The sequence below is a fragment of the Bacillus rossius genome, chromosome 1 (assembly GCF_032445375.1).
Source record: "Bacillus rossius redtenbacheri isolate Brsri chromosome 1, Brsri_v3, whole genome shotgun sequence".
NCBI classification, from domain to species: domain Eukaryota; kingdom Metazoa; phylum Arthropoda; class Insecta; order Phasmatodea; family Bacillidae; genus Bacillus; species Bacillus rossius.
In genome coordinates, this window is record NC_086330.1 from 270,113,896 (window position 1) to 270,136,680 (window position 22,785).

The window sequence follows — 22,785 nt, forward strand, 5'->3', positions numbered from 1 at the left end:
TCAAAATTCCTCAAAAAAAGACTCTTCTGCAAGTTATGCAAGATCAAGGTTTTAATTATTTATTATAACATATTCGACTAGTTTGACCTGCTTACTAACTAAATAGGCTAACCCATGAGATGACACAAGAACTCTTGTACACAGCTAACCACTACAACCAGTGAGGTTTACCAGTAATGCAGTTGTCCGTCCCGTAAAAAAAAGTATTGTTATATACTGTACGATAATGGTTTTGTGCTTCTAGAGGTTTTCTTGTTTTAAAAATTTTGTCACAGCTACATATTGAACATCTAATTACGTGACTTTCTGTTGTAAGAAAATGTCTTAATCTAGTGTTGCTAGATATGATGCACACGAATGTGAAAATTGAATAAACTGTTTCACAAGTAATGATATTATTTTAATTTGCCGGTTATTCAGAACAAAAAAAAGGTCCTCTCTAGACTACTGGATCTGGTTGTTGATATTGTCATCCGAACTGTCAAGGTCGGTGGCTTAGAGCAGATTGACGATAAGGAATTTAAGCCACTATTAGGAATTTATTTGGACTAAGTGTGAAAATGGTCTTGTTTATCTGTGGAGTAATAATTTGGTTTTTCATTAAAATGCAGTAAATTATATTTCTGTATTGTAAATGTAATTAGTTCAATACAAACTGATTATTTTTTTTTTTATGTATTATTCATTTGTACAAGTAAAATTTTTTTTTTGGTGTTGTGTTTATTCACCACTGCATAACCACATAGAATCTTTCAAGCCAGTAATTATCCTTCTATTTTATTATTGAGAGCAATACATTTAATAATATATACACATTTGAAAGTATACACACATATATACAATAGACAATATTGTTTACTTACTTAGGATGCACTCTCTTTTCTATCTATAAGCTGAATTTACTGTCCATTACCAGACTGTTTGAGGATGCCAATTTTCAGTAGCATTATGGAACTCTTTCCTCCCACTATTATCACCATGTCCAAACAGTGTTATTTGCTTCTGCTGAAGCTGTGTGACCAGTGGCGAGGCGTGAGGTTTACATGACGGGAAGCAATAACTCCGTTCACACCAAAACATGATGAGGTTGGGGGGGGGGGATCTGGGGGCCCTCCGCCGGGAAAATATGGATTTCAAGGTACAAAATGGTGCTATTTAAGTAGTTTTCTTAACTGAACATTGACTATTCCACAGGTAGAAAATTTGACATTTTTTTTAAATACATTATTTTTGAAAAATAATGATTGACTTACATTATTCTGATAGTAAAATACCTACTCTACATTACTTATATACTAAGTGGGAGTGTAGTATCATCGTACGCCCACAAATCCCCCACGCACTGCCAGCCAACAGCCCGCGGGAGAGATGCGCGCGCCCCGAGAGACGACCGCCGACTGAAACGCGACATCGCCACCTGCCGTGCCGAACTGTACCAGACATAGCCGAAGCAGTCGGCGGAAAAATTCCACCCTCTGCTTCGGCCATGTTCGCTCCAGTTCGGCAAGAAAGCGTTACCTTCGTAGCTTCTACCGCGTATTTTTCCAGCCAATCCCCTCCCTGAACCTTTGTACCATGCCACCCCCCTTCCGAAAGGAAACTACTGCGGCAGCCTTCCTGCTGAAAGCGATCCTACCAGCGCTTCTAAACCTGGCAACGCTTCTAAAACAGCATGTTTTTGTGTCAACGAGTTCTTTTTTTATAGCGCACAGCGCACAGTATTGGGTCCCAAGAAGATAGTGTAAAAAATACATACACCTAACTGCACGAGCCAAAGTAAAATACTATTCTGAATAAAATATTTATTTAAAAAATACAATGTCTGGAAACTGCCTGGGCAAGCACTGCTTGCCTTGCTTGCCCTGACGAGACGCCACTGTGTGTGACGTATTGCTCTTTTGTAGCTTGAGCAGACTCCAACCAGATGCTGTAAGCATAATTCCCGAGCTGCTGATGGCAGATAAAACAATGTTGCCTTAGTAGGAGAAGTATGAGTGTGGAATTTTATTTTACTTTGAAATTTATAGAAATTTCTTGAAATTTCCAATTTTTAGCATAACTTGCAGCAGAGTTTTATTGTTGGATTTAAAAATACATGGAATCTGACTTTTCACTTTTTTTAGTGTTTACAAACAATTTGTTTCCTCACAGCAATTGATTAATTACATAATGTTTTTTTCAGATTCTATTTCATATAAGACTCTAAATAATGAAGGAAAAAAAACTTGCCAATCTGTTTTTAGTTTATTATTCTGGAAATGTATTTATCACTTCATGACAGTTGCTATGGCAAAATGTTAAAAAAATTGGAAAGGTAAAAGATCTATTCCTCTTAATGAGCTACTACTCATATGTCTAATAGTTAGCACAAGGAATTACACATTGGGACTTGCAATATGTGTGTGTGTGTTTTTTTTAACGTTTTTTTAACAGCTCCAAGATTATAGTGAGCTTCGATACATATGGATACAACTCTGTAGTCAGATGTTTCAGTCGGGTCGTAGTGATGGAATTGGACCCTCGCTACGTGTGACGCATCAGCGATCAGGCGCTGTGAGTGATGCTGTGCTGATGCGGTGTCGGTGGTGTGTGCGCAGCCCGTGGCCCACGGAAGAACCGCTCTTCTCCGTGCTGTGGTGCCGCTCGGTGTCTGCAGGCTGCGCGGACCTCCAACTGCGGCTGAGGGACTTCCCCAGTCCGCTGTGCCACGCGGTGGGGTGGTCCATGTGGGGGCGCTTGGTAGGCGCCCAGCGAGCGGCAACACGCACAGGTACCCGCCCGCGCCCTCCGAGGTCTCCAGCACCTGAGTTGCTCGTTTAACTTAACGATAGCTCTATTGCACTTGTTGTTGGATCAATAGTTCTCTCACCAGATATTTGCCAAATGTTGTTTGCAATCTGTGAAAGGTATCACAATTGATAGTCATTTATTACATGACATTCTAGAGTTAAAGTTAGCAAATATCAAACAAAACTTATCATGCAAGATAACTATCATTAAAAAATAAAAAAAATAAAAAGATTTATTAAACAACCAAAATGGCGTGAAAAATGCAGCATAAGTGCCTATGTGGACCTACATATGGTGTGCAGAGCTTCAGAAGAACCAAATCGGTTCAAAAACTGCTAAAAATTTAAGAATGTTATGTGTTTACAAAAAAGAAAATTAAGAATATGTGTAAGGGTTACTCTTATAAATTAATTATTCCACATAAAAGTTAAAAAAAAAGTCTTGCGCTTCATAAAACAATCAGGTACCAATGTGATATAACTGTATATTTACCTGTGTGTCTGATATGTATCTGAGATAGAGATTGAAAACAAATGGCTACTGACTCAAGAATTATGATAAAACCCTGTATTCTGTTAAATAGACGTACATGGATGAAATACTGACAATTACAATGAATATCCATTAAAAAAATAGAAAAACAGAATTTTCACGATTACATCAAAGACTAATGAAGATTTTAGACATTAGCATTACCATTACAATTTTAACTCATCATTTAAACATTTCCAACCAGGTAAACTATTTAGTCCCACACGAAAGAAAAAATCATTTAATAGTATTTACTGTTAAAATATAAAATTAATTACAAATAAAATAAAGCTAAGCTCAATGCATTAGAGCAGCGTAAGAAACTTTATCTATAACAAAGTACTCTTATAGGTGTGTAGATTAATACAGAATCAAATCTTGTAGTTTTGTGTTAAGATCATATAGAACAAATAAAGTTACGAAATATGTTATATCTGCAGTAATATTAAAATAGGTAGGTTCAGTTATACCAATTGAGAAATTATAATACTTTTAGACAAGTCCTTTACAATAATTTTACATATTGTTTGGAACTAGGAACATGCTTTCATCAAGCACACAAAAGGATATTGTAGCATTTTCAATTATACCCCATCCAATTGTCGTTTAACGATATTTACGTTGCTAGTAGATTATTATTCCTGGTTAGAAGTTGCAAACTGTCAAAAGTGATGATTCGTCGAAGTTGATATTTGCTGCAGAGTTGACATAGGAATGCGTAATCTGTAGCTATAGTAGTACTTAAAGAGCAGTAATACAACGTAGAGATTGTAGCTGCAGAAAGTCTTTGTAGAGCAGCAACACAATGTATAGGTAGTAACTGAAAAATGTTTGGAGAACCATTATCCTCTATGACAGCAATTTAAACCTATGGTATACACCATCATTTTGTATAAGGAATTATGACTATAATATCTTTTATATAAATAATTCTCAAAGTTATATGAATTCGTCTTTATATAATATTGATTATAAAAATTATTAAACAGAATATAATGATATTGTCGCAATCGCCCTCGGTCTCCGTCAAGATCAACACAAATGTCACTCAAAATAAACATTAGGGGGGGGGGTGGTAGCAGTAGAGCTGGTACAGGGATGGTCTAACCTCCTTAGGACAGGGGGTGTAGGGTGTTGACTGAAAGAAAATAAAGTATTATTTATCCCACATCATTTCAGGTTTTATTTCTGGTAAACTGTGACCAACACAAAAGTAAATAAATAACTAATTAAATAAATAAATAAAGTCAATCATGTCAAAATATCTCTGGTAACAACCAAAAAAAAATATTAAATACTCTTTTGAAATAAATAAAATAGAACGAGTATTATTTTTTTAAAATAACATGATTATTCTTAACACACACCTCGACCCATCCTTAAGCTAAAATTAACGAAAGAAAGTTTACATTACTGGATACCACAAACTGCCTGCACTCCTGGAAAGAATCAAAACGTTAAGTCATCCTAACCCAATTTTAAAATACGCCCACAGATGTTACAAGAGGTGAAGGAAAATTACGAGTTCACCATTACTTACAAACACCTTCGAAAGGCAGCACGCAGCTACCCGCCAGGCCGGGGCTCCGACAGACCTCCAGCACCTCACCGAGAAGAACCACCCCGGCCGCACCCAGGGTGGCCCCCTTTATTACATTCACTTCACAACGTCATCACGTCGAGAACACTCCACGCGAAAACAAAAATCCCGGCCGCGATTTCACAACACAACGCCATTCCGCCAACCGACGCTATCCCCCCCTCCACCGGTCATGCTAGACTCGCACTTCTGCCACCTGGTGGCGACACAAACACCAGCACGTCACGCGCACGAACAGCAACGCAGCGAAACCAACCAGGGCAGCCAACACTCCCGGAGATTCCAGGACAGGATGACGCAACCGCCCGCGCAGCTGGCCAGGCTCTCGGGCGGCGAATCACGTCACCGTCCCAGAAAACCAGAGAGCGTTAGCAATCTACCGCGCCAGGAAAACAAGTCAAAGCCCGAGTGTCGCAAACAAGTGTCAGGAACTCACGCGGGCTCACAAAGCACTACAAGTGTAAAGCCAAATTCAATAAACCCTACACGTAAAATTTACCGCGTGACATCACTCCGGACGACGAGGGCTTGTGCCCCACAAGCCAAGAACCACAACTTTAAATTTACAAACAAAGGATTAAAAGAAAATTTTACAATGTTAACTATTAAGATCACAAAAGAAGCCTGAGAGGCACGAGCCAATTCCTAAAAGTCATAGCAAGACCGGCCAGTGGAGAATCGATGACATAACAAACAGAGCTAGACTTAAAGATGGGTTCGAGGTATCCAAAGATTGATCCGATTGCTTACAACATAAAATTACAATTTCATATCTCCCATTATGAGTATACATTGTTGTATTGAGCTAAATAAAGTAATCTTGAGGTTTTCACTTCAACTGTGTACAAGCACATGTAAGCCTATCTTGACTGGCCTACAGCCGAGAGAGGCGGAGTATGGTGACAGAACAGCTCGAAGGGGCGGCGGGAACCATGGTCCCGGAGGACGATCTGCAGCTCGTCCCCAAGTCCAGGGCTCCACCATTTGGAGTAGCACCCCTCAGCTCCAGCCATCTCTGCTGCATGTTGCCAGCAGTGGCATCTGTCAATACTGTGAAACTTTCATACCCAGCATCAGATTCATCAACAAAATAAACAATAACAACAAAAAAATAATCTTAGGTGATTCAAAAACATAAACTTACATAGGGGTAGCAACATACTTCAACAATAAAAAAGGACATACTCATAAATTTAACCTTTCATTAATGTCATTTAACAACAGTGTCTAACATAGGCAAATCTCAAACAAGGTAGGTATGGGAATCCAAAAACGCCTAACCATTGATGAACCCAGGTGCCTGTTTACCCCGCAGATTCAATAATTAGGATACAAAACTTACAACCTACAAATAAAGGTTAACCCGAGCAAAACAAGAAATTTGCAACAAAATATCCTTCCCCTTTTAAAAGGACCGAGGGCACAAGAGGATACGCTTCTAGGTAGGAACCAGAAGGTAGTTCAAAAGTTTCAAAAGTTAGTTGAAGTCCAAAATCTTCACAGAGTCGTAATGGCAGCAACCAGCTGCGGGATAGAACGTTCACCAAAATCATTAGTACAGAAATGTAGCACTGGCTTCTCAACGTAGCAATGCCATGATAGCGGCGAACCCCACTGCGACCAAGCAGTCTCGTCTCTTCTCTTCTAGAAACTGAGAGTCCACACATACATGTCGCAATCAACTGGGGTCATCCGACGAATGCACTTCCACAGGAGTTACACACACAGCCCACAACAATTCCTGGATGGGATAACAGTTACTTTTTCCCACCACCAGGTACAGGCTGTATAGTCCCAGATCCTCGGTAATGAGGATGGACACGATGATTGATGCTATAACAGTTCATCTTCTACACTAGCACCACATGTCGAGTTTAAAGTTGGTCCTGGCTCTCCGAGTCCATGGAAATCTGGTTCAAACGCACAGTACATGACACTGGAAGGAGTATGGAAGGGAGGTAAAGGAGATAAGGAACTCTTTCTTGGCTTAACCTCCAAATCCAGCATAACCTATCAAAATAGCAGACACCTAGGGTCATCTCTGGTTAACAAACAAAATCTAAATCTTTATAATCAATACACCAATGTGCCCAAATAATTAGTCGTAACTTACTTTGTTTGTTTTTTTAAAAACATAGCTAATTCTTCATTAAACAACAAATACCATTTTGAAATAATTACAAACCGTGATAACAGTAAACAATTAGGATGAGTCCATCAATCAAAGAAAATTTACCTCATGGTTCGATAAGTGTGATGTTTACAAGAAATTCATCACCAGTGTTACTAGACAATTTGGCCTTTATTACATTTTCATTACGTAATCGTTCTCGTAAGTCCATAGCCTCTCCACTCGTGGAGGCCTCAACAGGCGTGACTGGGGACGATATCTTCAAATTTTTCTGTGCACTTCGTTTAAGTTGAATACACTTCCAGATAAGAAAAGCCAACATACCAATTATAATTCCCAATATAAAAACCATAACAGTAAGTTCAGCATTTAACATAGTGGTCTCATCCAGTGCAGCTACACGTGGGAACGTTCCAATACCCACAAGGTATGGATTTCTAATAATAACCAGAAATAGGGTACCCCCTATCACAAATAATGCAATACTCTGAACATGTCTGACCATGAAACTCAATACTTCAACCGGTTTATTCAAAGAAATGGGGTCCAATCTAGTGAACCGAGAAACCGTGAAATTCAAATGAGGAATGACAGAGGGCCAGTCCTCATCTAAACAATCCTCCAACGAGGGGAAAACTGTGTGGCTGGAAGCAGTCTGTGGAAAAATCTTTAATTTCTTCAACCTGGTCCAGGCTGCTGGGATCACATGAAGTAGTTGAAACTTAGACTTAGCTCTATAGTCACAAGGGTACAATTCATTAATTTTCAATTCACTATTCAAATACAATCGACAGTCACATGGAACTTCTATGTCCACAGCACCTGGTCGTTCTTCATCATCTATAATCAAAGTTTGGTTAGGATTCTTGGCACACTGTAACTCCACCTTGCCCCTAAGGTGATTAAAAAAATAGCGTTCCGGCCCAGCCTGCGTGATCATGAGGTGAGTTCCGGAACGGCATTGAAAAGTACAAAGTTCTGCAAGTCTTTCGATTGTAACCCCCTGAAACAAAGCTTTGGGGCACAATGTACTTCCCATGGTGTCTCCTGAAAATCTAGGCACAAAACACAAATTCTCCTCCAAAGGCCGGCAGTCCAACAAATTACGTCCTTGGATCGTCACTAGGTGGTTACCATCCACCGCTAAAAAGTTTGGTTCATGTTCTAGGTGACATGTATTATTCTTCCAATGAAAAGGTATACCAACAAACTGAAACAACTTCCAATTAGAGCTATAGCGTACAATAGGGATTTTGACTGACACATACAGACTTTCTTTAAACGCATTACATCTACAAATAGGCAAATGGAAATAAGCCTGAACTTGGGTACTACTAATTGCTAATTTATAACCATCTTTAACAAGGATAGTTTCCAAATCCTGCAATTTTTCCTGCAAAAGTGCCGGCGTAATCAAAACAGAAGGAATCTTATGTGAGCGGCATTGATCCAAAACTTCAATACGAGTTAGAGTGTGAGCTTGCTTAGCTAACTAAGCCGCTAATAATAATTGTAACTGAAAAGAGTGACCTATTTCTTTTACCATCCCGGAAAAACGAACTGTCATTGCTTCTCTAAAAGTTCTCAGGTAATCAGTAAGGTTAGTGAATTTCGTTTGAACTCTTTTCAAAACACTCGTCATGGCTTCATTAACAACACTAATAGAATTACTCAAATTGGCAAGCGCCACATGGTCATCTATGATTTGTGCTTCCATCTGATCAATATGCAGAGCAATCTGTTGCTGATTTAGAAATAAACTTTCTACTTGACTGGTCACTGCCACATCACAACACCATCTTACAAAATCGCCAATAAAAGATAAGCCTCGCTTTTCTCTATTAACCACACTGTCATACTCCAAATTCTCACCAGCTGCATCATTTAGTTTATTCAACAGCATATCAGAATAAAACATAACCTGTTTTAATTCCCGGAAAACTGAACACCAGTCAGAGGATACATTAGAGGGGCAAGAACTCAAAAGTGTTATACCTTCATGAATTTCTGATAATTGTAATGGCCAGGGGGCCTTAAAATTTAAAGGTACCGATGAGGTATACAACATCACCTTTGGTAGAGGTTCGAAATGGGCACCAGCGATGACCCCCACTGTCTCAGGTTGGAACGGCGAATGAGGCGCGTCATCCCCTCGAGACAGCACCAGCATACCCATCAGTAGCCACCAGCAAGTTGTCTTCATTATGAGGGCCCGAGCGGCTTTGAGGGTACCTGAAACACTCTTACGAGCGACTTAAAAAAAACAAATCTTAAATTGACAAGTCACTATTAAACAAAATTACCCAGGACCGAAATGAAATGTATCACAGGTTACAATACACAACAAACGAACACCAAAAACAAATACTTGATGGCCTTACAAAGAATCTAGACACAATACAAACAGTGCTCACAATTGACATCACCATAAAAAAAAATAAATAAATAAATAAATAAACTCAGGCAGCAAAGAATGGTTTCATTCTTTCCACATTAGCTACCTCATAGCTAACTTTACCACGTTGACACTTTTTTAACCGATACAGATTATCAGATATTTTTTTTCTCACCAACAAAAGGACCAAACCAGCGATGCAACAACTTCTCCGAAAGCCCTTTTTTCCGGATCGGAGTAAACACTAACACTTCCTGCCCCACCTTATAACTCACCGCTCGTCTTCGTTTGTCGTACCTACGTTTGTCTACTTTATCTGGCTTGGGATTGTTATAGCAAAACACATCATTAAGCAAAGAAACATTTTTGGTCCATCTACGTAATTTTGTCTTAGGTCCTAAAGGCATTAACCTGGGGTCAGACTGTTGCTTCTTAGTCAAATCAATATCTTGCACAACAAAAACAGGTAATTCTAACGTTTTCTCTTTGCCCCTTAGGGTTCTACTACTAACTTCCTCTGCTAAATCATTACCTGCAAAACACACTGGAATTCGTTGATGCATCCTAGCCTCGTTGTGTGAATGCTCTTTTATCCTGACACAACCTAACCTCAAAGTAGGTTCTGATTCAATTTTGTTTACTTTAGGAGGATCATCTTGGGTTCCTGACTTCTGAACTTGGTTATCACAAGGGGGTGCGTTAATTTTATCATGTTTTCTGTGTCTGTCCTTAGCCTCCCTCACCTCTGCTCCTTGTACTGGAATGCTCGCAGTGGGATGGTTTATTGTAAATAAAGTATTTCTGTTTCCCTTACATGAAATTACTGCCTCAAACTTAGTAAGAAAATCACATCCTAAAATAAGACCACGGATTGGTGTCTCTACCAGTCCTACTGGGTGATGATAAAAAAATTGGCCTAATTTAAAACCCAACATAACCATGTGATTCAAGTGGTGGGTTTGTGCAGACACCCCTGCTACAACTCTGTGTTCTGCTGGTTTCCAAAAACGTTTAGGAATTAACTTACTATCCACTAAAGATACAGCAGCGCCGCTATCTATAAAAACGGGGATCTCTGTCCCAAAAATCTTAGTTTTTAGACTGAACACCCCATCGCACTTAAAAAGGGACATTGTGTTTTTACAGAATGCATTCCTAGTCTGTGCATAACTTTTCCTGCCTAGTTTCCCTGTTTTCTGCATATTTGGCTGTGAGCGACAGTTCCACTGAATGTGTCCCGGCTTGTTGCATTTAAAACAGATGGGTCTCCCATCAAAGGTCCTCTGGGGTCTAGCAAAGGTTCTAGAACCGGGATCTTGGGTTGTGTCTCTAGGTGTACTGTTGTGTTTCTGTTTGTTAAGATTATTTCTATTTTCTCCACTAGGTCTGAAATTTTGTAAGTGTATGGGCTGAACTCTTAAAACTTCCATTTCTTCACGCAGTTGCTTTAACTGTCTCCCCAACTCCATTAGTCTATTTTCTATTTTTGAATCCATTGTGTCTGCCTCCCTGATATTTCGAACAGGAACTTGTTCTGGTTTTACTGCCCCACTTCCCTTTAATCTATCATGACTCTTCGCATAGTATAGGCCTGCCTCAATTTTTCTTAAATTTCCTAGCAACTGGTCTACTGTGTTGTTAGGAAACAACATAACTTTCTCCACAATATCCGGTCGTAAGCCTCTTAATAAATATCTCACTTTATTGGCTTCTGGCATTTTGGGGTCAAGCCGATTACAAAGGTGAAGAACGTCGTAAATAAAAGATTCAAATGGTTCCTCCCCACCCTGTACTCTTGATTGAAGTCTTATTTCCAGGTCTTCTACCTGACCTACACGAACAAAAGCAGCCTTTAAAGCAGTGGCTAATTCATCAAAAGTTTTCAAATTTTCCAATGTTGACTCATAACTGTCATACCAGCGGCTAGCTGGTCCCCTGAGAAATGTGGGTAAATACGCAATACATTTTTGGTCATTCCAGCCATTGACCTTGGCTGCTCTCCTAAACTGTTTTATAAACTCATCGACATCTTCTATTTGTCTCCCCCAAAAATAGCTAGGTTCCACAAAAAATTTTCCTGCCTCCATTGTGTCGTGGTGGTCTTCTCTAGGTGCTGAGTTTAACAAATGCAATTTTTCTTGTATCTTTACCAGGGGCTCCTCATCTGAACTACTATTTCCACAAATATCAGGTATCCCTGTCTTGTCGTCAGTACATAGGCTAAGAGTGTATTGATAAGACATGCCCAAACATAAAAAAAATAAACAGAATACTCAGTGTGTGGACATACTTAAACTAAAAAAAATAATCATGCTCCTGATAAACATTCAGCCTCCTACCTAACCTGGCTTAAAAAAAAAAAATCTTAAATCAACTGCTTATAATTACACACACAATACCAAAAAAAAAAAATCAAATGAAATACTAAAGTGCAATTTGTAAAAAAAAAAAATTACTTAACTTAATTAAAATGCTTAACTCTATAACAAGACCATTTCATTTCTACACTTATTCAGAGTACATGTGAGTAGGCTTTCTGTCTCCACTCCCCTAATTAAAACCTGAAAATGGAAGGTATGCAAATTAAAACACCTGAATATGTTGTTCCTTGCTGATAAACATAAACACTTATCTCAAACACTGGCTGAAAAAAAAGAAAATGATTACCATTACAGAATAGGCCAAATTTAAAAAAAAATAAATTAATAATACTTTATCATGCTTAAAACATTTATAAATAACCTGGCTGTACCTCGTGACCCCTGAAACAGATATGGTTAAAACCAAACATCACCATTACACCAAACAAATTTAAAAAAAAAATAACACACACACTACAATTAGACATACCCTAGCCTCACACCATTTTGTCGCAATCGCCCTCGGTCTCCGTCAAGATCAACACAAATGTCACTCAAAATAAACATTAGGGGGGGGGGGGGGGGGGTGGTAGCAGTAGAGCTGGTACAGGGATGGTCTAACCTCCTTAGGACAGGGGGTGTAGGGTGTTGACTGAAAGAAAATAAAGTATTATTTATCCCACATCATTTCAGGTTTTATTTCTGGTAAACTGTGACCAACACAAAAGTAAATAAATAACTAATTAAATAAATAAATAAAGTCAATCATGTCAAAATATCTCTGGTAACAACAAAAAAAAAATATTAAATACTCTTTTGAAATAAATAAAATAGAACGAGTATTATTTTTTTAAAATAACATGATTATTCTTAACACACACCTCGACCCATCCTTAAGCTAAAATTAACGAAAGAAAGTTTACATTACTGGATACCACAAACTGCCTGCACTCCTGGAAAGAATCAAAACGTTAAGTCATCCTAACCCAATTTTAAAATACGCCCACAAATGTTACAAGAGGTGAAGGAAAATTACGAGTTCACCATTACTTACAAACACCTTCGAAAGGCAGCACGCAGCTACCCGCCAGGCCGGGGCTCCGACAGACCTCCAGCACCTCACCGAGAAGAACCACCCCGGCCGCACCCAGGGTGGCCCCCTTTATTACATTCACTTCACAACGTCATCACGTCGAGAACACTCCACGCGAAAACAAAAATCCCGGCCGCGATTTCACAACACAACGCCATTCCGCCAACCGACGCTATCCCCCCCTCCACCGGTCATGCTAGACTCGCACTTCTGCCACCTGGTGGCGACACAAACACCAGCACGTCACGCGCACGAACAGCAACGCAGCGAAACCAACCAGGGCAGCCAACACTCCCGGAGATTCCAGGACAGGATGACGCAACCGCCCGCGCAGCTGGCCAGGCTCTCGGGCGGCGAATCACGTCACCGTCCCAGAAAACCAGAGAGCGTTAGCAATCTACCGCGCCAGGAAAACAAGTCAAAGCCCGAGTGTCGCAAACAAGTGTCAGGAACTCACGCGGGCTCACAAAGCACTACAAGTGTAAAGCCAAATTCAATAAACCCTACACGTAAAATTTACCGCGTGACAATATTGCACCCCTAATACAATACCAACATAAGTAAAAAAAAAAGGCCATTTTGAGAAAATTGCATTTGCAACTTTGAGGTACAAGGTAAAATATGTTTTGTGAATGCTGCCATGAGAAAACTGTGTTTAACATTTTCTTTTGATATGGAAATTACTGTGCATGTGTTGAAAGTATTATTTGTAACAAGGTAAAATAATTATGACATATTTTCTTAGTTATGTTACTCTTGCATTAATAAAATGTTTCTCTGTATCTGATTCTGTTGCCCAGTTATTTGTAAAACTTTTAAGTTATAATTTACATTTGAAACAGAAAGGCTATAAATTACACTCATAATTATTTTCATAATTTAGATTATTTTCAAAACAGTTAAGATTAATAAAAATGTTTCATAAAATAATCACATAAGATAAATTTTTTGCCTGCAAAGTATATGAAATTTATTGTTAGTTAACACTGATAATAAGCAATTTATTTGTAAGTACGAAAAAATAAGTTGTGTATTGAAATACCTACTCCATTTATGGAATAGAAAAAAAATCCCAATTTACATAAATTAGTGGACTAGAAAAGAAAAATGTATAATTCATCAACTCTGACGAAAATTTTTATTTAAAGTGAATACAGTTTACAATCGGCTTTATAGGGGAAGAACATTAAAAGTTCAGTTCTTAATCTGCTAACTCTTGTTTCATTATCTGAGTCTGTGTTTTCTGAAAGAGAACGATAGAATGCATGATGGATGACTGTAATAGCCCAGCTCCAGCACAATGCCAGGAGATCACTCTTTTTTCTTAAAGATATTTTGGGAGGTGATGAATATTCATTTTTAGGCTGAATCTTGGATTTTTATTATGAAGGCTGCCCTCTCTTCTTTTTCATGACATTGATTCTCATGAAAATTATCTTGATCAAACTTATTTTTGAAGAACCAAACCCTGTCGTTTTCTTTTTCAGTGCGTAAAACTCTGAGTTCATTCCACACAAGCTTCTGACCGGTCATCAACATTATAATTGTTTCCTATTTCAACTGCCAATGTTTTGAGATCTCTGAAGTCGGATGTTGATAACTCATAAACTTATATGGTTTTCCCATTTTGTTGGACAATTTTATAACTGGAACCCACTGACTTGGTAAGTAAATGGGGCCACTTCTTTGTGCTCTCTTCTTCTCCTTCTCAATGCAGGAGTGCATTGAGTCTCCCTCATTCTGAGTATGTCCAGTGATGAGGAATTTATGGGTAATAGTTTTAATATCAAATGCATACAGGTACATGGCTGCAATGAATTTGTTCTTATTTTGACCGCAGCAATTGTCTGAGTAAAATATTATATCTTTGTTTTGGCATTCTGATTTCAAAAACTGTAAAACACAGCTACCTAATTCATTCGCACCTCTGAGCCCTACACCTTCATGTCATACATAACAAAAACCACTTTCCTGTCCAATGTCATAAACAATAAAGTTCATTGTATTCAGTCGACTACGATAAAAAAAATGATGAAACGTCTCTACATGGTGTGGGTAACACTGTTTGTAAATCATTACACGCAACTACCACAGAAGTATTTTCTCTTGCTTCTTTGACATTGTTTGATTTTATTGCCCTGGAAAGATCCTTCTCTTACTGATGCTCTTCATACGTGGGTTTCATTGTAACTTGTTCTAAGCCAGTAGTATTCTTGAGAGTTTCATACACTGCACACTTGTCCTCTTTTAGGTACAAAGAAACGTATAATGTACTCTGAATTAAGTATTTGTTCATAAATTCACTTTTTCACAGCACGCCCATTTTCCACACCACACTTCTGTTGATACATTCAGTAAAGAGTTGCAAGATTGAGACTGCCGTTGATGTACTCTCGTGTGGTTTGAGCCCTCAAATAATGTGACTCAATCCAAGCGATGGAATGTACGTGTTGGCGAACACCAGTTTTGATGGAGGCTTCCAATTCATTCTGTTCCCCATGCTTCCCTCTAATTTCTCCCTCAATAAATCCTTCTGAACTGTTATTCTTAAATGCATTTCTAAGCATTGTGTCACCAATTTCCAGAGTAGCCATGAACAATTTTTGGCATAAATTAACTTTATCAGTTTTCACTAAATAATGTGCAATATTATTTGACCTTTCTCTGGTTGGGTACTGCTCTGTATATCTGTATATAGGTTCGTTTTTTGAACAGCACTTAATAAATTCACGCTGCCGACTCACATCTGCCAACTTCCAAAAATCAGAATGAATCCTGGTCCTGTCTTCATTTGCTAATGAAGAATTGCATTTCAAAAAGCAGCTATCTTTGCAGGGAGGTTTCATACATTTTTGTGCAATAGTTTTACCTGTTTTGGTTAAATAGCGTACACCTGAATTATTTTTCCATTTTGTAATATTCCTTTTCCATGTCTCTGGTCTTCTGGACCTTTTCCTGTCCCTAATTATTTCAGGGGGTGAATTTTCTGTAGTTAACAAGACATAATCTTCACTGTTTGTTCTTTTTTTGGTTTCCACAGCTTTTTCAGGCTGTGTGTGTGTGTGTGATGTGACATCTTCATTGTTGGTATCTGTATTGATATCAGGTAAAATATCATTACACTCATTTTGAATAAGCTGTATTTTACTGGGCATGAATGCTGATGTTTCCATGTCACTGCCTGTAGCGATTACAGGAACTCCTCCCTCAATTACCTTACTAATGAAATCACTTACATTGACATAACCATCTACAATGACAGTACAGTACCACTATTATTAAGTCCTGTGTTATCTTACTGTTCATTAGTCTCCGCACCTTGATTTTCACTCGATCTCATCTGATCTGTGCGACTGACCCTGTTACATCACTAAGATCATCACTTACATCAACACATCTATCCTGTATAGCATTATCGTCATTATCACAAAGTTCCAGTCTTGTTAAAATATCAGTTTGCAAGTCTCTATCACTGAACTCCTCTGCACTGGCATTATTTATGACACATTATACATTTATCCCATGGGCCAATTGGGAAATCCCTTGATCGCCATCTTCAGATACAGCCTCCTGCAAAAAATTTAAGTAAATTCAAAACCTTCCAAGAAATTACTATTTTTATTTGATAAATGACACATAACCTTACAATTAATTCAAATTCGATGTAATATTAAAATTGTCTAGTATTTACCAAATATATTTATAGAACTGTTAACTAACCTTTTCTAATTTTTTGTGCTTCAACACTAATGTGATCATTTGTTTTCCTCTTGAATACATTGTGACATTGAATACATTCTCACAACACAAAATCCTTATCCTTTTGATAGAACAAACCAATGTTTTTCTACAAAGTATCAACATAACTCAACTTAACAACTGATATACACAAATACAGAGTATTCTCTACATAACTGAAAGTAAGTTAGTATTGCATTTGTATATAGTAAACTATTGACAAATCAAAGTGGAAATGCTATAGTTTCATCTGCCATTCTCCATAGTTTTGGATTTAAAGTAGGAGATGTGTTTCAAACTGATAAACTAGATGTTGAGAATGAACCATATCAGGAAACAGTAGCAGATGTGTTTCAAACTGATAAAGTTTATGTTGAGAATGAACCATATCAAGAAGCAGTAGCAGATGTTTTTTTTTAAATTTTATTTATTTATTATCTTCCTGTTTTATACACTCACAAGGTGAAATAGGAGTTGTCAATTACAATACTATAAATGATAAAAATCATAACAAACAATATAATAAACATGACACAAAGTATAAAAAGGACATATTATGTAATAGCTAATAAATATAAAACAAAAATACACAATAAAATAATAAAATTGACAAGACAATTAATAAGTATCTATACATTAATCACAATTATGAGAAGATATTAGGTATTCATCCACACTGTAATAGGCTTTCTTAATAAGAAATTGTTTTAAACTTTCTTTGAAAACTAGAAATTTATTTATTTTAAAAGATAATTGAAGATCTTTAGGAAGTTTGTTTATTAATTTTGCTGCTGAAAAATAAGGATTCTTTTCATATAATGTTGTTCGATGAGATTTAAAATATATATCAGCCTTTTTTCGAGTGTTATAAAAGTGGATATCATTATTATGGGGAAACTTAATGTTTGTTAACCCAAAAATTATTGTTTGATATATATATATAAACTTGGCACAGTAAGAATTTTTAGGTATTCAAAATGGGGTTTACATGTAATTGAAGATTTAACGTTTTGAATTATCCGTATAATTTTTTTTTGCAAAATGAATACATTTTTCCAATAGCTAGATGCCCCCCAAAATATAACCCCATAGCTGATAATAGAATTAACATTAGCAAAATACATTGTTCTTACTGTATCATGAGTACATGTTTTCCTAAGAGCATTAAAAGCATAACATAATGAGCTTAGTCTGCTACATAAATTTGTGATATGTGTTTTCCAAGACAAATTATTGTCTATTGCTAATCCAAGTAATTTAATGTTATCATTTATAGGAAAAATGTCATTTTTTAATTTTATTGGAGTCACAGGTACTTTTTTCATTAAGGGGGAGTTACTATTCGAGAAAAAAACCAGTGAAGATTTATGTATATTAAGTGTTAATTTATTAATTCTAAACCAGTTATCCATCTCTTGTAGAGTAATATTTACATTAGAATGGAGTATCTCTATATTCCTATCACACAGTATTATGGAAGTATCATCTGCAAACATAGTGGGTTTGCCAGATGTTAGGCAGTTTGGGAAGTCGTTAACGTACAGTAAAAATAATAAAGGACCTAGTACAGAACCTTGAGGAACACCAATTTTTATATTACAAATATGTGATTTATATTTATATTCTATAAAATGATTTTTTTCATTATATTGAGTAACACAAACAAGCTGAGTTCTGTTAGTCAAATATGAGTTAAACATTTCCAATGATGTTTTTGTAATACCGTAATTTTTCCTTTTATGAATCAGTATGTTGCTGGAGATCAAGTGAGGAGAGCTATAATTATGAACTACTACTTTTATTAAGGTGGCTTACATGGCTACAACGAGGTTTTCATCCACTACAAATTATTTAATTGTAACTTTAAATTAAGTTAAATTCATGCACCTCACTTGTTTTGTATCTTACATTGCCGTCACCCGTCCCTATGGAATAGTTACGGGGGATGCCTAGCGGGCTAAGGGCGTAGCTTTAGATTCGTTGTCCGGTGGGCGCCAGGCTAGCTTGGAAGAACTATACCGTGAGGAGGTTCGTGGGTTCGCTGCCCCAGCGTGCCCCGCTAGGTACGTCGGCTTACGGTGGTGATTGGCTTACTGAGTGGATACAGGATGCGCCCTAGGCAGTGTAGGAGACTGCATACCTATGCAGGTGACACTGAAGTTACACACGAGTTGGACTGAATTACTTTAATAATGCGCCATTATGCACGATTGACACACAGCACTGGTACACGTTTATGACATATCACTACATAGCACTACATGATTCTGTTACTCAACTACCCTAATCTCCGCGGCAGTCTCGCGGGTCGGTATGGTTACCGGAGGCGGCCAGTACCGTGAGTTAACCCGTGACGCGGCTGCGCAGGGTGTTTGTTAAGGCGGTCGGGATAGGCCCGGCTCTGCCGAAAATGGTCCGGGGACACGTGAGCAGCGGTAAAGCGAGGTTGTGATATATTTACTTACTGAACATAAAGACTTATCGGTGCACTTAAAATGTAAGCTACTCACGGGACATACGTCCGCCCCGGCCGCTAGTGTTCGAAGACTGCCGAAGATGGCCACCACGCAGGGGTGGGAGGACTCGTCCCCCCCCCCCTCCTCCCCGTGCCGCGCGCCAACACCTTTATTTTATCTTAAAGTTATAATTTTATATAATACATCCTTCCAGATACTTAATTAAAAATTAGTACCTGGAAACTGTTTGCTGAGGGCTTAATACTTCTATCACTAATAATTAACTGTTTGAAAATATAGTCACATGGAACACTGTTGTTTACAAGCATTAACACTGATGAGATCCTGGATTTCATTTAATGGCACTGACAAATATCCTGGTAATTAGCATCTTATGTTTTAATTGTTACGTAGGTCAGGTAGCGAATCCCTCACTTGACACGTTCCGGATGTGGCTGGGGCGCGCTCCGAACGGGAGGGTCACTGATCGGGTGAGAACCGGCTGAAGGTAGCGTCGGTACGACGTCAACATTAAATAAATATGTAATAGTTTTGAAACACAATTAATTAACCCACATTTATTTAAATAATAGATTAAACAAATTAGGCATATTATAATGATAGCCAGAAATGTATTGAATATAGACAATAGCTGTATATACTTATTATATTAGGAGTAAAATTACAAAAGAGTTAAATTAAATATATTTTCTTGACCTGTTATTAGTTAGTTGCCATAAATTATGTAAATTACTGATGTTACGAACTTGCTCCCCAGAACTATCAACAACAGTTTCTTCAACAGTTTGGTTGGAGTTAGTCACAATATTTAAGAGATATATTCATCTTTAAGAAGTGTTGCTTTTCTGCCATTTCTCTTTGTCCTTCAATCAGTATCATTTTAACATGGTGCTCCTCTTACAACAACTTAATTTTCAATGCATATAATTCAGCAACATTTTCAGATAGAGTGGAGTTTGACGTTTCGTTTTTCCTCGGCTTCCTTCTTAGCGATAATTCTGCATATATTCAAAAAAAAAAATCTTACATTGATTTCAATTACCTCTCAAAAGAAAAATATTGATTTTATAGTGGACAGTTATTTGTTGCAATAAAATAAAATAAAGACTACGAGCCCTGCTAATAGGATTACTATAGCCCTAGTGTATTGCATGTAGGACTACTTACTGTTATCAAATTTTGATGGGTTTTTTCCTAGCTGTCAGTATTCCGTGGGCTAACGTCTTGAGCTATGAAATCAATGTTATTATAGTTTCTTAAATTTCCTTCAATTTATATGTTTGTTCATCAGATTTTCCAACCGAACAATCATTGATGTCATCATATGGATCTTTTTCATTGTCATCATCTCCCACATTAGAAAGGTTTTAAAATACTTGTGGAATTAAATCTGCTACTATTTTTGTATTTTCATCTAAGTCAGGCTCTTTCTTTCCTCCTACAGTGTTGATCATTGCTCGTCTCTTCTTAGAAACAGATTTATTAGCGTTTGCTTTAAAATCCTTCCACATCCTTCCACAGGATTTTTAAATGGGCTTGAGATTTATGTCCAGAAGCCTTAGCATTATATTCTGCCACAATATTATCTCAAGCTAGCCTCTTATTCTGTATAGCATTATTATCATGTTTTTTTATATTACATCATATTGTCATGTGTTTTCATTAACTCCAAAATTCTTTCTTTATGACTCTCAGAAATGTGCTTTCCTTTATTCTTTTTAATTTCCTCATCCGTAATGCCTCTGCACTCTTAAATTTCCTCATCCGTAATGCCTCTGCACTCTTAAATTTAAACACTTTATAATACCTCACAACTCACCTTTACCACAACTTTATATTATACTAAACTTTCTGTTCACCGAATTGTTAGTTTATGTTTATAACAACAATTGAATGCAGAATAACTAAATTAGTTTTGGCAGAAAATTACATTTGTTGAGACTACAGAAGTATCCTATGAATGAGCTCTCCGAGGAAAACTAATGTAGTACACTACTGCATGAATAAAATACTTCTTTAGTTGTAACTAACGTAGTTTCAAATCTAAAGTAGTAAATTTCTCTGATTTGGTGCTCGTCACCCTAAGAGCTAATTATATTAAAGTGGGAATATGTGCAAAAGAATTATTTAACCCGCGATCGGGCGCACTATAAAAAGTTCCGTGATAGGGCGCGCATTGAGCATTTTGCTCACGGCAGCAACAGTAGTGATTATTCTGTCAAAATGCGGGATTTTAGTTAAATAACATGTATTTTATACTAGAAGTTTCAAATGATTATTCAAATGAAATACTTATCAGTGTTTAATGCTGAAAAAAACATTTACACATCTATAATTTGCATATTTATGAATGCACTGCAATGTGTATCTTGTATTGTAGTATTAAATCATCACTATATTTTTTAAGATACAATTAAAGAAGTTCACATAAAATTCAACTTCACTACTATTTATAATTATTATTTGGAAACATCCTTCGTGCCTCTTCATCTATAGTAATATAACATAAAAAATATTGTTATGTAAGATCCGCATTTGAAGTATCATTATATTGAAAAAAATCAAACTAAAATACAACCATGCTGAATAGCTACAGAGGCCCTAGTAAAACCTTTATAAATATAATTTAAAGCAACATAATAATTGGTAAATAACTCGCAAGAGCAAATTTTTAGTCTGTCCCTATATATCTCATTGTGTCACATTACTAGTGTCTTAGTCTTCATCACTTTACACCCAAACTTCAAAAGAGACCGAGCGAAAACTATCGGGGATACACGTGCGACATGCACAGACTGTAAGAACACGCGAGTGTAATCGGATGCGCATTTGATGGACATTCACACCCGAAACGCGGTCAACATACGCTATCGGGCGCGCATAGAGCAAACTGCTCACAGAGTGAAGGTAGCTGACTTTGAATGTTGACACTTTCGATTCCTTTGTGTATTAGGGGCTATGAATGGAACTAGGCGAATCACAAAATGCCGACTTGAAGGTACCAAGAGACCCGAAGTCAAATGTGAAGATTTCATAAAATGATGTACGAATATTTGCTGACCGTGAGCAATTTGCTCATAGTAAGCCTGATCGCGGGTTAAGACAAGATGGCAGGAGTTCACATACTGTGCGATGCGAGGTGCATCAGTATCAGGTAGTATAGGAACACACCTGAAGCAGGCCCCAAGCAGTTCGTCAACCTACTATAGGCGGTAGCAATTTCCAGGGACAGTTTAGTTAAAGCGTTCTCGCGGTATCTCCTGTGCGGCGGGCGGCAATCTTCCTCCAGGAAACGGCCGCTGATGGGTGACTGTGATAGGCCGCGGTGACAAAAGACTGTAGCTGGGGAAGGAATTGCAATGGGCAATATCAATGGCCTGCAGGAGACATTCTGGACAGGTATGGTGATCCCTGTAAATTCCTGCTGCAGGGAATCCATGGGTGTGGGGCGATGTGCTCCCTGTAGTACGAACTTCTGGGACATTTTGTCCTATGTAACAGGATGGAATGCGGTGTGCCAATGGCCTGCTGAAGGACCTTAATTTTGCGGTAATAGTCAGACACACTGAAGTCGGACTGTGGCCTCGGTTCAGACAGGACCACTTCTTAGTGAGAGATTGTTTGAGCATGGCATGGACAATGTGATAGTGGTGACCTGGGTCCAGGAAAA

General features: G+C 37.7%; 1 protein-coding gene across 1 annotated transcript in view; it reads left to right on the forward strand.

The window, feature by feature from the left end:
* Positions 1-22,785, forward strand: part of LOC134527397 (protein hobbit-like) — a 619,824-nt gene that overhangs the window by 331,262 nt on the left and 265,777 nt on the right. The window contains exon 19 of the mRNA XM_063360060.1: positions 2,598-2,770. Coding sequence (XP_063216130.1) covers positions 2,598-2,770 — 173 coding nt within the window. The remainder of the gene's footprint in view (positions 1-2,597; positions 2,771-22,785) is intronic.